This window comes from Macrotis lagotis, chromosome 1 (assembly GCF_037893015.1).
Source record: "Macrotis lagotis isolate mMagLag1 chromosome 1, bilby.v1.9.chrom.fasta, whole genome shotgun sequence".
Classification (NCBI taxonomy): domain Eukaryota; kingdom Metazoa; phylum Chordata; class Mammalia; order Peramelemorphia; family Peramelidae; genus Macrotis; species Macrotis lagotis.
This window is the reverse complement of record NC_133658.1, coordinates 895,111,811-895,128,524: the sequence shown is the minus strand read 5'-3', so window position 1 is coordinate 895,128,524 and position 16,714 is coordinate 895,111,811. Positions and strand designations below refer to the sequence as shown.

At 38.2% G+C, this 16,714-nt stretch overlaps 1 protein-coding gene across 10 annotated transcripts in view; it reads right to left on the bottom strand.

Moving 5' to 3' along the window:
• The window catches only part of LOC141509270 (tumor necrosis factor receptor superfamily member 5-like), a 95,445-nt gene that overhangs the window by 63,559 nt on the left and 15,172 nt on the right, over positions 1–16,714 (bottom strand). For 9 of the 10 annotated variants that reach the window (XR_012474629.1, XR_012474630.1, XR_012474631.1 and 6 more), the window contains exons 2-3: positions 10,429–14,119; positions 361–452 (exon numbers count right to left, since the gene is read on the bottom strand). Coding sequence is in view for 6 of the 10 variants with exons in the window: in XM_074218674.1 (XP_074074775.1) it covers positions 361–452; positions 10,429–10,581 (245 nt within the window). In the remaining 4 variants the exon portion in view is untranslated. The remainder of the gene's footprint in view (positions 1–360; positions 453–10,428; positions 14,120–16,714) is intronic. The other variant, XR_012474632.1, reaches the window with a different exon arrangement.

Genomic DNA, 16,714 nt, shown 5'->3' with positions numbered 1-16,714 from the left:
TACAAATCAGGGCTTGTACAAATTGTTATGAACATCAAGATAAAAAGAAAATAAAAAGAAAATATTGATGATACAGAATAAACTATATATTTCACTGAGAACCACTTATTTACTTTCTTATTTCTTTACTTTATTTTCTTTACTTTCTTGTACCCCCTTGCATATATTTCTTTCTTTCTTTCTTTCTTTCTTTCTTTCTTTCTTTCTTTCTTTCTTTCTTTCTTTCTTTCTTTCTTTCTTTCTGTTTTGCTTGGTATATGGAAACATTTTTTATTTGATTTTCATTAAATTCAGAATTTTGTTTAAAGCACTACAAATGAACAAACACAAAGAAGGGACCAATAAGTCCCATATACCTACTTGGTCCATGGCAGACACTTGCCCAGGGTCCCATTGGGAGAAAATGTCCCCACTTGGGCACTTTTCACAGATGGTGTTGTTTCTGTCTGGGCCTAAAAGAAAGGAAGACATGGGAGATTTAATGCTGAGAATAGCAATAGGACCAGAATAAACTATGACTTCTTCATCTGTGTCCTTGGAATGGTTTGCCCTCGTGGAAGCTCTGTGTCACATCAAAGAATATTGGGAACATCTCTATGAAATACTCTCCAGGCCTCTGGCAAGAAATTTATTTTAAAAATATATTTAATTTTTGCATTATTTATATTACTCATTGTTTTATCTTTATTACTAAATGTTTAACAACCAACTCTTTGAGTGGGGAGGAAGAGAGAATACAGGGCACATTTTTTTAAACTTTAACTGATGTTACTAAAATTTCCCACTCAGGTCTTACAACTAAGCAATTAATGAAACAATAAATTAAGTCATGATTTATTCTGTTCCTCATTTCTGTAGTGTCAATCTCACAATGGAAATTTAATGATAGCTCTAGGGAGAGCAGTTCATTTAGGCTGACTCCAACATTTCCTTATGACCTTATCTTATCCAGAGAACCATCTCTTATAATATAGGATCCTCTAAAAGGTAGAAAATAGAAAATCAGCAAACATAATATCAAAATATGTAATGTTAAATGTAATGTTTCATACCCATAATTTCCCACTTCTACCAAGAAGCTGGAGCTTGAGGATGAGGTATGGCACCGAGATGACTCAGTGGATAGAGTTCATAGTCGGGCATCAGGAAGATTTTATCACAAATTCAGCTTCAGACACTTACTAGTTGTATGACAGGGCAAGTCATTTAACCTATTTACTTGCTTCTCTTACTATAAATGGGGGTTAATTACCTTCCAGGTAATTACATCATTTCTGGTACATATTCAGTGTGATATAAATGCTTTTTTACTCATTATTATTTTATTTATCTGAAACCACACAAAGGATTGTGTCCACTTCCAGGGCTGTGGCTTTAGTGGTAAAAGGGACAATAAGGATTATTAAGTCATATTGTTTCATTTTATAGGAGAGGAAACTGAGACCCAGAAAAGCCAAGTAGATGACTTACTTGGCCACAGAGGTTACTCCCTCAATATTTGAAGAATCTTCACTTTGGGCAACTTGTTTTCTCTCCTCCCAATATTTAGCAGATGACTTTTCAGACAAGAATCTGAAACACCTATGCCCTGAGACCTATATGGTTCTGGTTCCCTCTGCACTTAATTAGGTCCTAAGAAAAGAGACCTACAGGAAGCCAACCCCTGAATCTATTTTAAAAACTTCCAACTCAGCAGTCCTTGCCAGAATTTGAACTCTTTGGGGATCACTTTTTTTCTTTCTTTTTAGTAGGGGATCATTTTCAAGAACCCGGGGTCATATCATAAATCAAGAAGAGCAATGAAGAAAATTACCAGTCAGAGAAGTGGATAAAGAAAGAGATCATGACCAAATAAGGAAGAAAGATGATCACAGAAGATACAATGGACAATTTCAATTATATAAAATTTAAAAGATTTTGCATAAATACAACTAATACAGCTAAAATTAGTAGGGAAGCAGACACCCATGGAAGGAGTGGGGAATGACTTGCAACAAGTTTCTTTGATAAAAGTCTCATTTCCAAGATGTATAGATAGATACATGGATCTATGTATTTACATATCTATCTATAGGTGATTCAAGCATATAAGAATATGTATCCAAATGATAACTGATCAAAGGATAGGAATAAGCAGATTTATTTATTTATTTTTTTGTGAGGCAATGGGGTTAAATGGCTTGCCCAGGGCCATGCAGCTAGGTAATTATTAAGTGTCTGAAGCCATATTTGAACTCAGGTACTCCTGACTCTAGGGCTGGTGCTCTATCCACTGGACCACCTAGTGGCCCCTGAATAAACACTTAATGGAAGCAATACAAACTATCAACAGCCATTTTTTTTTGAAAATATTCTAAATCTCTATTAATTAAAGAAATACACATTAAAATAACTCTGAGATCCAATCTAATACTTATAAGATTGAGAAGACTGATAAAAAAGGAAATTGGTAAATATGTACTGTTAGTGGAACTGTGAATTGGTTCAACATTCTGGAAAGTATTTTGAAACTACATTTCAAAAGTTGTTAAGCCATGCATGCCTTTTAACTCACTGATAGGACCACTAGCTAAACTATTTTATAGTACATGAATGTAAGAGAATATTTTTGTTCTATAAGAAATAATGATGTGAATGACTAAAGTGGAACATGGGAAAACTTGTACAAATGAATGCAAAGTGAAGTGAGCAGAACCAAGAGAACAATTTATACAATAACATATTATAAAGACAAAACAACTTAGAATGACTTAAGAACTCAGATCAATAGAATAAACAATTACAATTCCAGGAGACTTATGATGCCCACCGCCTGAAGGAGAGGTGATGGACTCAAGGTGCTGATGGAGACATACATTCTCTTTGGCCATGGTCAAAGCATGAATGTGCTATGACAACATAAAGGTTTTTGCTTTTGCTTTTGTTCTCAGTGATGGAGGAAAGATGAGGAGAGAACATAGAATTTTATCAATTAAAGAAATCTTTCTTTTAAAAAGACAAATGGGGGATGGAGCCAAGATGACATAGTAAAGGCAGGGACTCCCATGGGCTCTCCTATAAACCACTTCAAATAACTTTATATAGTGACTCTAATCAAATTCTAGAGTGGCAGAACCCACAAAAAATTCTGAATGAAAGAGTTTTCTGGCCAAAGAGAACTTGGAAGATCCATGGGAAGGTTCTCTTAAACCCAAGTTCGAAAGGACCTGCAGCACAGCCTGGGCCCACTGGAACAAACTGGCTCCAGACATCCAGGACCAGATTCTGGAACATTTGGATTCCTGTGCTCATCCAAGTCCATGGCAGCAATGGCAGTTTCCAGACCTCTCAGACCAGGGATGGTCAAGGACAACTTGGAAGGACAGCAGGAAATCTGTCACACCAGAGTAATTGCAGAGCCCAGTCCAGTCCCCAGGGGATCAGGAGCAGGCCTAGGCAGTCAACCATCAGGGGGCCACCCTGCAGCTGCTTCTAGGGCACTCAGCCCATGGGTTAGTAAGGGAGTAGGGAGATTGCAGTGGTCTCTTTGCTATCCCTCAGACAGAAATCTGTTGCTTCTCCCATACTTTGATGCAGGTCAGTCTGGGGACTCAGTCTCAGACAAAGGAGCAGAAGCACCACAGAACTTAGCACCTACAGTGGAGCAGGTACTCTCCTCATGGTTCCAGGGTAGAAAGGAATAATTGTAGTCATGCACAGACCAACAGAGGTGTCATAATCTTTTGTAAGACCTTGAAAGAATTGAGAACTTGCAGGTCCCTGGGGAGCGTCCCTGAAAACAGCTACAAAAACTCTCAAAATATGGGACAGTGCATTCTCCACCCTGGAAGCAGAGCCCCACTTTAACAAAGAGTTAAGATGAAGTCATAGGCTGGAGAAATGATCAAAGAACAGAAAATATCTGATCAGAAACAATTACTTTGATCCTATGGAGGATTGAAATACACACTTAGAACATAAGAAAATCAAAGCTCTATATCCAAAGCCTCCATGAAAAATATAAATTCATCTCAGGCTATGGAAGAGTTGAAAAAAAAATTGAAAACCAGATAAGGGTGGTAGAGGGAAAATTTGGAAGAGAAGTAAGAGCAATGTCAGAAAATCATGAAAATTGAGTCAGTTATATGATATTAAAAAGATAGAATTAATGGGGGGAAAGGAATGTACTGGGAGAAAGGGAAAGGAGAGGTAGAATGGGATAAGTTATTTCATATAAAAGAGACAAGAAAGAGTTTTGCAGTGGAGTAAAAGAGGAGCAACTCACCTCTCAACAGAAGTCAAGAGAGGAAATAACATACACACTCAATTGGTTATAGAAATCTATCTTACCCTATAGGAAAATAGGAGAGGAAAAGGATGGGAGAAAGAGGAGGGAGGGGAGAGGAGGAATTGTAGGTGATAGAAAAGAGAGAAGATAATTGGGTAGGATATTCAGATACAACACACTTTTGAGGAGGAACAGGATGAAAAGAATAAAAGGGGTTGGGGGAAAACTGTGGGGGAAAATATTGAAGCAATTTCTCTCATGTACTTATGATAAAGAATGCTATCCATCCCAAAGTCAGAGCTGATGATGTCTCAATACAGACTGAAGCTTACTTTTTTTCTCACCTTATTTTTCTTGAGATTTATCTTTTTTTTGGGGGGGGTTATGTCTATTTTTGCAACCTGATTATTGTAGTAGTTTTTCATAGCTACACATTTTTAACCTATACCAAGTAACTTGTTTTTTCAATGCGGGGAGTGGGATGAGAGGAAGGAAGAAGATTTGGAACTTGGGATTTTGTAAGTAAATGTTGGAACTTGATTTTGCATGCAGCTGGGGGAAAATGTAAAAAAATAAACTAACAAAAAATAAAAAGACAGGGCCAGCTAGGTGGTGCAGTGGATAGAGCACTGGCCCTGGAGTCAAGAGTACCTGAGTTCAAATACAACCTCCTCAGACACTTAATAATTACCTAACCCCAGTGCCTAGAAAAAACCTAAAAGAAAATAAGACAAAATTAACTTATTTAGTTTCCAATTAACTTTTGATTTATCTTTCCATGGCCCTTTATTACATGTAATTTTTATTGCATCATGATCTGAAAATATGCTTTTTATAATTCCTGCTTTTCTGCATTTGATTTTAAGAATTTTATGCCCTAGCACATGGTCAATTTAAGTATAGGTGCCATGTACTGGAGAAAAAAATGGTATAGTCTTTTCTATCCCCATTCAGTTTTCTCCAGAGATCTATCATAGCTAAATTTTTATTCACCATCTTACTTTCCTTCTTGTTTATTTTGTATTTAGATCATCCAATTCTGAGGTAAGGATGTTGAGGACTTCCATTTTCATAATTTTGCTATTTCTGTTTCCTTGTAACTCCTCTAGAAAGGTTTACTTGTGTTTAGCAATGATGTAACTTCATTGACTATGGCACCACCTTTTAAGAACATGTACTTTCCCCAAGGTGTAAACACCTTGCTCCAAGACTTAGGAGTGGGCCTCAGATCTCCTTCAGTTGATTTCTGATTGACCTGATTAGCTGACTATCCCAAGGGCCAAACTGATCCTGCTGCCAGCTCTGTCCCCACCATGTCCCAGGCATAGAAGTGGGCCACAAATCTATATCATAGACAATCCAAAGAAAACTTCTGGCATCCCCTACTGGCCAGCCCATTTGGAGTTCCTAAGCCCATGGAGCAAGTCCTCTAAGGGATATCAACACCAAAGTCTGTGAACCACCCACTCCCAAAACACAAGACCCTAGGAAAAGGGATCCAAAATGAGGAATGCCAGTGGAAATTGGTTCCATTTAATGTTACCTTGAAGATAAGAATACCAACTCAGAGGAGAATATGAATTGGACTCCAGCCCGGAAAGATTTCTTAGAAGAGATCAGGAAGGAGTTTCAAAATCAAATGGAAATATTGGGAAAAAGAAATGCAAGAGAATATTAAAACTATGCAAGAGAAAATTAACATCTGGCAACAAGAAAACAAACAAAATACAATTGGACAAGTGCAAAAAGAAAATAATTCTCTCAAAAATACCATTGGGCAAAGAGGAAAAGACAACAACTCCTTCAAAAATAGAACTGACCAATTAGAAAAGGAGATTCAAAAGGTAAATGAAGAAAATCTTCTCCAAAAAAATTGGAATCTGTAGAAACTAATGACTTCATGAGACAACAAGAATCTGTTAAATAAAACCAAAAAAATGAAAAATAGAAGAAAATGTAAAATAGACTTGGAAAATAAATCCAGCAGCCAATTTAAGAATCATAGAAACCTGAAAACCTCGAAGAGAAAACAATCCTGGACTCCATACTTCAGGATATAGTGAAGGGGAATTGCTCCAATATCCTGGAACCAGAGGGAAAATAATCATTGAAGGAATACATGATTCCCCTCCTAAAAGGGATCCCAAAATGACAACACTAAGAAATATTGTAATCAAACTCTAGAACTATCAGATTAAGGAGAAAATCCTGTGAGTGGCCAGAAAGAAACATTTCAAATAACAAGGGGTCACAGTAAGGGATCTAAGGACCTGAAATATATTCTGGAGGGCAAGGGAGCTTGGAATGCTGTCAAGAATTCACCATCCAGTAAAACTGAGTTTTCTTTTCCAAGGAAAAAGATGGACCTATAACAAAATAGGAGACTTTCAACTTTTCTCAATGGAAAGACCAGAGCTAAACAGAAAATTTGGTCTTCAAATAGGAGACACAAGAGATACTTGAAAAGGTGAAAGGGGGAAAAGAAAAAAACTTATCCAATAAGATGAAACTGGCTATATCCCCATTCTTGAGAATAGTAACTCTATAAGAGGGAATATACTTAGTCAGAAGTAGTAGACACTCAGACTTCAGAGTCTGTGACTCTGATGGAATGATTTAAAAATAATATCTCCTTAAGGGGGGGGGGCAGTAAAGAGATGGGTAGAAGGAGAAGATTGAATGGTGTAAACTCTATCACATGAAGAGGTGCAAAGGAATTATTGCAATAGAGAGGAAGAGGTGAGAACAGCCTGAATCTTACTCTCATCAGATTTGGCTCAAAGAGGGATTAATACACACATACTCAGATGAGTTTAGAAACTTATATTATCTTTCAAGTATGAAGAGGGAAAAGGAGAAGGGGGGGGGGAAAGAGGAAATGACAGAGTAAGGGAAGGAAAAGGGGGCAATGAGAAAGGGGAAAGGGGGAGGGGTTGGATAGAAGGGGAAAACATATTGAAGGGGGTGGTATTCAGAAGCAAAATACTGGGGAAGATGGGTAAAGTAAAAAAGGGGGAAAATACATATGGAGGGAAGATAGCATAAAGGACAATAAAGAGTTAATAATGATAACTTTGAAAGTGAATGAAATGAACTCTCTCTTAAAACATAAGTGGATAGAAGAGGGGATTAAAAACTAAAAATCTAAATACAATATGCTGTTTACAAGAAACACATTTGAAGCAGAGAGATACATACAGAATAAAGGCAAAAAGCTGGAGCAGAATATACTATGCTTCAGCTGAAGTGAAAAAGGCAGGGTAAGCAATCTTTATCCCCGACAAAGTAGCTGCAAAAATATATCTCATTAAAATACATAAAGTTACCCATTGATAAAGGGTCAGAGGATATGAATAAACAGTTTTCAAATGAAGAAATTAAAGCTATATATAATCAAATGAAAATATGCTCCAAATCATTATTGATTGGAGAAATGCAAATTAAACAACAATGAGGCATCACCTCACACCTATCAGATTGGCCAAGATAAGAAAAAGGGGAAATGATCAATGTTGGAGAGGTTGTGGGAGGATTGGGACATTGATATATTGCTGGTGGTATTGCAAACAGATCCAACCATTCTGGAGAGCAATATGGAACTATGCCCAAAGAGAAATAATAATGTTAATTATCTTTGAACTATCAATTCCTATTCTAGGCCTATATCCAGAAGAAATCATAAAAAATAGGAAAAGTCCCACATGTTCCAAAATATTCATAGCACCTCTTTTTTGTGGTGGCAAAGAATTGGAAATTGAGGGGAAGCCCATCAATTGAGGAATGGCTAAACAAGTTATGGTACATGAATGTTATGGAATATTATTGTTCTATAAGAAACCATAAATGGTTGTATTCTAGAGAAGCATGGAATGACTTACAGGATCTGATGCTGAGCGAAGGGAACATAACCAAAAGAACAGTGTCCACATTAACAACATTATGAGATGAAAAACCTTGATGGAAACAGCTCCTCTCAGCAGTTCGGAGAGCTAGAACAACTGTTATTAGACCTGCTATGTACAATGTTATCTGCATCCAGAGGAAGAAAAACAAAATAAAACAAAAGAAAAAACAACCCTTCAGAATCTGATGAACACTTTATAAAAAAATACCTCATATATATATATGTATACATATATATATATATATATATATCCCTTAATCCTAATTCTTCATACTGAAAAGACTAATCTATAAACATACTTATAAAATATATATATATATATAATATATATAAATATCTATATGTATGCAATACTAACTTGACTGTCCGCTGCAGAGGGGAAGAGAGGTGGAAGGGGAGGTGGAAGGAAATTTTGTAACTTAAAAATATACATGTACATATGGATAAAAAAATAAATTTATGAAAAAGAGAGATAAGGAAGGAAAATATATAAAAGTCCTTGGTCATATCCTCAAACATTGAACACAGATTTATTTTTGCTCCTGGCATTTCTTTTGGAGTTGTTGGTCAAACGCTAATATCAACTATTCCTTATCCCTTTCTGAAGCCACACTGGCTCTCAGGTAGATGACTCTCCTACATAAAGGATCAGCCTATTAAGGAAGACTGTGGCAAGACTCTGGAAGCACACGAGAAGAGTCAGCAGTAGCCATCATGTCCTCCTGCCTAGCTTTCTTCAATAGAGACTTGAGAGAGATTCTCTTTGGGTGACATCTACAACTCTCTTTTGGTCCAGGTGAGTTCTCACTTCCAGTGGGAAAGCTCCTTCACACACACACACACACACACACACACACACACACACTCTCTCTCTCTCTCTCTCTCTCTCTCTCTCTCTCTCTCTCTCTCTCTGATCTGCCTTTAGCTACAATTTAGATTTCTTTGCTTTTTATAATTTTTTTCATTGTGGAATTGTTAATAGGTGGAAAGGGGATCAAACTTTGGATAGAGAATTTCCCTTCTTCCTCCAATAAAAAGTAATGAGAAAGCAGACTGAACCTGTTTATATCCCTTGTATTAATATCATTTAGAGAAACAGATAGTCATAATTCTTACCTGATATCCCATCTCTCTGAGAAGAATAAAGTCATCTCTGATATCAACTTCCTGCTTCTGGCAGGAATTAGAATCTTCCTTGGAAAAGTGCAGGTGAGAGGAAGTGCTAATGATATCTCATCTTTCTCCCTTCTAACCCATGCTAACAAGGCAGCATAACAGCCCACATCAGAGGTGGACCTTAATTACTTTGAGAAGTTTCTCAATCTCTCTCTCTTTCTATGTCTTCCTCCTCCCTTTCCTCTTTTCTCTCTGTGTATCTACTATGTCTCTGTCTCTATCTCTTGCTCTCTCTACTTGGGATATCTAACACTAAATTAATATCATTAATACCAGAGTTCCCCTTCCCCACAAATGACATGATGGTCAGAAATTAGATTCCCTAAAATAATAATATTTAAGGGAGTAGATCAATATAATTCTACTTAGTTATTCTTTGCCATTGTTGTTTAGATATTTCAGTCGGGTCTATCTCTTCATGACCTCATTTAGGGTTTTTTTTAAGACAATGGGGTTAAGCAACTTGCCCAAGGTCACACAGCTTTGAGAAGTTAAAGGTTGTCTCAAGAATTTGAAGGGGATTAACAAGAGGGAAGTAAACCCACAAAGTTTGAACAAAGAGGGTAGACCCCGTGAAGGAGAAAAGTCTCAGAAAGGCAGATTTAAATTCAATTTAAAGAAAAAAACTTAACAATGAGAGCTGTCCAACAGAAAGCTGTGTTTTGAATTTCTTTTATGTAAAAAGGAAATACAAGTTCCATAGCATATAGATTCATAATTTCCCATATATTCATTGCAGTGCTAGAATAAGGATCAGCAAATACTATATATTAGGATTTGTACAAATTAGGTTATTATATTGAATGTCTAGAGTAAAGAAAATTATAAAGAAAATGTTGATGATTAAAGAATAAACTTATGTGTGACTTGTGTATATTTATTTCACAGAGAACTATTTGTTAAACACTTACTTGAAACCATTTGTGGGTACAAGCATGTTTATTCATTTTCTGTTCTTCTCTAATTTTGTAAACACTTGTTTTATATGGTGTTTATTAAGGTCAGAATTTTATTTAAAACACTATAAATGAACATGCAAAAAGAATGAACCATCAAGTCCCAAAGAGTGTGATATACCTACTTGCTCAATGGCAGAAATAGGCCAATAGTCTGTTTGGGGCAAAAATGCCTCCACTTTGAAGTTTTCAAAGATGGTGTTATTTCTTTCTATGCCTAAAAGAGGAAACATGAGACATTTGTCATTGAGCATAGCAGTAGGATCAGAGCAATGCATGGTTGTTAGAAATGTGTCCCTGGATTGAGTGATCCCTTCCCTGAAAGCTCTGTGTCATATCAAAGAGTATCATGAATGTCTCTGAAATGCTCCCCAGACTATTGGCAAGAAATTTGTTTTTTTAAATACATTTTATTTTTTCATCATCTACATTAATCATTCTCCCCCCCCCCCGCCCCACTAGTAAATGTTTAACAAACAACTCTTTTGGGGGAGAGAGGGGAAAGGAACACAGGGCACATTTTAATGTTTTAACTAATATTGCTAAAATTTCCCAATCACTTTCTTAAAACTAGCAATTAGCAAAGCAATAAATTAAACCCTGATTTATACTGTTTTCCCATTTATGAAGTGCCAATTTTTACATTGAAAAATTAGCAATCAGCTCTAGGGAAAGCAGCTCAGACTAATTCCAACATATCCTTTATGGACTTATTTTACCATAAAGAAATCTCTTATAATGCAGAATCTTTTAAAAAGTAGAAAACAGTTCAGCAAACTAATCAACCTAGGGGTGGCTAGGTGGCTCAGTGGCTAGAGCACTGGCCCTGGAGTTAGGAGTACCTGAATTCAAATCTGGCCTCAGACACATCATAATGACCTAGCTGTGTGGCCTTGGGCAAACCACTTAACTCCATTGCCTTGCAAAAAAACTTAAAAAAAATAATCAACCTATCAAAAAAGTAGGATGTTATATGTAGTCTTCTCTACCCATAACCCCCCATTTTGCCAAGAAACTAAAAATTTAGACATAATAGCAGCAAGGTGACTCAGTGGATAGAGCTGTAGGTCTAGAGTCAGGAAGATTTCAGCTCAAATACAGCTTCAGACACTTACTAGCTTGTGTGACCCAAAGCAATTCACTTACCTCTGTTTTGGAATTTGGCTACAATATTCCTGGGAGTTTTTCCTTTGGGCATCTCTTTCGGGATTCCCTCAATTTTCATTTTGCCCTCTGCTTCTAGGATCTCAGGGCAATTTTTCTGTATTATTTCTTGAAAAATGAAATCTAGGCTCTTTTCATGGTCATGACTTTCAGGCAGCCAATAATTTTTAAATTATCTCTTCTGGATCTGTTTTTTAGGTCAGTGGTTTTTCCAATGAGATATTTCACATTTCCTTCTAATTTTTGGTTCCTTTGGTAATATTTCATTTCTTCCTGATTTCTTGCAGTCATAAGCCTCCTTTAGTTACATTCAACATTTGAAGAAGTTATTTTCTTCAGAGAGCTTTTTAACTTCTTTTCATGCTGACCAATTCTGCTTTTTAAGGTATTCTTTTCCTCATTTGCCTTTTGTCTTGTTTTTTCCATTTGGCCTAAACTGGTTTTTAACATGCTATTTTCTTCAGTATTTTTTGCATTTCTTTCACCAAGTTGCTGACTTGGTTGTCATGATTGATCGGCATCATTTTCATATCTCCTCCCAATTTTTCCTCCACCTCCTTTAATTGCTTTTCAAAGTCTTTTTTTGAGCTCTTCTATTGCCTGAGCCCATTTCTTATTTCTCTTGGAGATTTTGGATACAGAATCCTAGACTTTGATATCTTCTGAGTACATATTTTGATCCTCCATGGGACCAAAGTAATTTTTTTTTTTTAGGTTTTCGCAAGGCAATAGGGGTTAAGTGGCTTTCCCAAGGCCACACAGCTTGTCAATTATTAAGTGTCTGAGCCCAGATTTGAACTCAGGTACTCTTGACTCCAGGGCCAGTGCTCTATCCACTGCACCACCTAGCCACCCCCAAAGTAATTTTCTATGATCAGATTCTTTTTTTTTTTCTGTTGTTTGCTCATTTCCTCATCCTATGACTGGTTTACCATACTTCCAAGGGTTTGGGGAGTTTGGGGTCACTCCAAAGGAAACATAATTCCTCCAAGGTCTTATGAAAGACTTTGAATCTTCTCTTGCCTGTGCTCTCGTATGTGGATGACCACAGTCCCTCCCCTCTGCCCTGGAGCTATGAGGATGGTCCCTGCTCAGCTATGGTAGTATGGGGACCAAACTGCAACCTGAATCTGGGTGTGGACAAATAGCAGAGTACTACCCCAGAGGAAGCAGAGAGACCTCTTCAGTCTCCCCTGACTCCCTTACCTACTGTGAGCTGGGCACGCTGAAAGTGCTGGGTGACTCTACTGATTCCTGTTGCAGTTTCCTCACTTACAGGGCTGATCTTGATGCTAGCATTCCACTCATGCTTGTGCCACAGTTTTCTCACTGCCCCTTCAAACTGTCCCTAGTGATGCCTGGATCAAGAGGTCTGGAAACTGCCTCCTCTGCCACAGACTCAGGTGCCCCCAGGGACCCTGGCATCCCTTCCTGGAAGGCTGGAGCAGGTTTGCTGTTCTGTGGTTTGCTCTAGTCCAGCTGCACTGCAGCTCTTTCCAACCCCAAGTAATGGTGAAACAGACCTTTCCTGCAGATCCTCTAAGTTGTCTTGAGCTGGGAAATTGTATCACCTAGTCTTTCTATGGGTTCTAACCCTCTAAATTTTGGCTAGATTCATAATTTGATGACTTTAGGAGTTTTTTGAGGGGAGGAGTTTCTAGGAATTCCTGTGGGGTGACCCCAAAATCCCCCAAAGCCTTGGAAGTATGGTAAATTAGTCATAGGATGAGGAAATGAGCAAACAACAGAAAAAGAAGAATCTGATCATAGAAAATCACTTTGGTCCCATGGAGGATCAAAATACATACTCAGAAGGTATCAATTGACTCTGCCCCCCAGAACTCATGTTTAACCATGTTCCCACTTCCTGATGGAGAGGTGATAGACTTAAGATGCTGATGAAGACCTACATTCTCTTAGATCATGTCCAATGCATCAATATGCCTTGTCTGACTATACATAAAATCTGCTATAAATGTTTATTTTTGTTTTCAAGTATGGGAGGAAGGTGAAAAGGAGAGGAAATAAATCTTGATCAAGTAAAAAAAGTCTTTCATTAAAAAAGACACAAATAAGATTAAGAGACACTTTATGCCACCAAATACCTTGGAGAAGAGCCCTAATAGGAAGGTTTTTGTTGACATTGTTCAGCATTGTCTTATTCCAGATTTGTTCCAGCTACTCTGAGGTCCAAGAAGATAGGGAAAGTTAAATCCAAACTTTATTTACATGGAATCATAAATTTCCATCTGGAAGAGACATCAGACGTCATATCATCCAACCCCCTCATTTTACAATTAAGGAAATTGAGGGCCAAAGAGGTCAGGGAACCTCAGGATAACATGGACAGTAAGGGTAAAGTTGGGTCTGGATCTAGTTCTCTCACACCAGGTCCAACCCTCTTCCCACAACTGCCTTCGGGGAGGCAGCCAAAACTGAAGGAGGGTTGTAAATTCCTTAGGTTTCCAGTACAGTATCCTGAAGCAACAATGGTTATGGGTCCCTGGGTGGAAGGTGTTAGAGCAGGCTTACCTTAATATTTCATGTATTATCCAGAGCATCATCTTTTAAGACAGCACAGAAATAGCCCAGAGAATAGCTACACAAAGTATGGAGGTAGATGAACATACCCATCTGATCATGAAGACAAAACTGAAAGAAAGACCAAAAGGAAGAAGAGGCATTAAGTCAGTCAATCAACATTTATTCAGGTCCTACTATAATCTGGGCACATGTGAAAAAGGAAGTCAAAAGACAGATCCTGCTTTCAATGAGCTCAGTCTAATGGAAGAAAACAAGTATGCAAAAATAAGATCCACACAGGACAAATTGGTGTTGATGGTAGAAGAAAGGCATCAGACTTAAGGGGAATGAGACTGGCTAATTGTGGAAGGTGAATTTTTACCAGGATTGAAAGAAGCCATGAAGAGGAGGTAAGGAAAAAGAGAATTGTAGGCAGGAGGGATGATCAAAGGAAATATCCACCTTGGAAGAACAAGGAGATCAATATAACCGAATCACAGAGTATGTGGGGGATGGGGGAAAGGTGTAAAGCACAATAAGACTGGAAAGGCTGGAGAAGATTAAGTTAGGGAAGGCTTTGACATTTTTAATTTTGATCTTATGAGGGATAGGGAGCCACCAAAGCTTATTGAGTAGGATAGTGGATAGATAGGATTGAGTAGGATAGACAGATAGACCTGTACTTTAGGAGAATCAATTTGGTAACTGAATGAAGGATAAATTGCAGGTGGGAAAGATGGGAGACAAATAACTTCTAACCACAATCCACTCCCTAGAATTCATTACACTGATCCAAGTGTGAGGCAGAAGGGGCATCAATGAGAATGCAGTATCAGAGGAGAGGAGGGGGAATATTTGGAAGATGCTACAAAGGTAAAAATCAACAAGCCTTGTACATTGATTTGACAGAGGGTAAGAGATAGTGAGGAGTCTAGGATGAAATCTATGGTCTCTGTTGACAACCCATTCCAAAGGACCATAAGTGCTAATTTCATGTTTTCTGTTGGTTTGTCTCTCTCTCCACCTAGTCTAAACGATACCGGAAGACAGCAGTAAAATCTTACAGGCCAATTATTTTGACTCATCTACCTTGTTAGGAGTATTCTTCTCTAGACACGGAAAATCACAGGACTGGTCCCCTAACTTGACCTTCCAAAGAGAAAGAGAAGAAAGAAAATACAAAGCACTGTATTCAGAAGGCTACAAAGACAAAGAACAGCTCCTGCCCCAAGAAGCTAACATTTTACCAAAACAGCCTCACATATCACTTTTCCTTAGTGAAAAAGAGGGATTATTTTGTCCTCTCTGTGACTCCCCAGCAGATATCAAAGTGTCTGGCACTTTGTGGGCCCTTAAGACATGATTGTTTTCCTTCCCTCTTTCCTTTCTTCTTTCCTTCCTGTCTCAGCATTTATTCTAGACTTGAACATACAGTGGTTCCCTAATAAATAAATAATCAACTTGGCCTTCATTTCTCATGTAGAAGGAAGCAGTTGACTTTGATCATAGGATACAGGCCTAGAAAGGGCTGTGAGCACCACAAATTTCAAACTCTTTCTTTTATCATTGAAGACACTGAAGTCCAGGGGAGTTGTCTGCCCGTAGTCTCAGAAGCAGAAAAAAGCTGAGATAAAGGACCACTAAGTTCCCTTTCAATTTATAAATCCCATGATCCTATGGATCCTACCTTCTTGGGGAAGTAAGGACAAGGCATCCTGGGTAATTTGTGTGTGCTGGGGATGAAAAGTAAGAAAGGCAGGTGTGGAGAGATGTCCTGGACAGAGACACATCCCAGTCAGGTCTGCCTCTGAGGTGAACAGAGCTGACTTCTGAACCTAGAAGTAGGTCTAGTGAATGGTTTCCCTAGGTCATTCACAAGATTTGAGGAAGCTATTCTCTCTGGTCTAACAAAGTCAACAGAAGCATAAGTGGAAGTTTGGCGAGAGCAGAGAAAAATATTCCTGATACCTCCAGAGTCATTGTAAGGGGCATTACTATAGACTTTGCCCTTCTTATTCCCTGGTGACCTATCCCAGGCAAGAGGGAAACCACAACAGAGACAGGAAGCTTCCCATGAAATGTAGCCAATCCTGGGTGTCTCCTCTCCCAGTCCATCAGACAGTCAACTGAGGACCCTAGGGGTTGGGAATGGAGTTTAATTTCCTCTCCAAAGTCTGAACTACTAAGGATATCCAGACACCGAGAGGCAATAGCAGGGGATCAGGAGGACCAGAAGAAAAGAGGTACAAATACATTGTCACAAGGCTAAAGAAGAAAGGATCAGCTATGCTTAGTTACAAGAAGTGGGCTGAGGAAATCTGGGGTCTATCATTTATCCTTTTGTGAGCAGGAGGTTAACTCCATAGGCTCACATTTCCCTGAGATAGAAACTCCAAGCTTCCTATGCCTGGCTATGTCAAAGGCACCAGGGTTTGTCTCAGTCACAATCTCAGGCATGTTTAACAGCCTTACTGGGAGGGTCTTTTTGGAAGGTCAAGGTAGGGAACCAGGTCTGTGATTTTTCCCTGTCCATCTGCACCAGCTGGACAGATACCATCATTGAGGACTAGGCTGGGGAAAGGACTTTTTAGAGTTCACACAAAGTCAGTGGCAAAATGAAAAGGGATAAAGGAAGGGAAGTCCTCATAAATCTTCATAAACCTACCCACCATGTGAAGGACATTGTACAAAGTGTCTTACAAATATTATCTCATTTGATTTTTT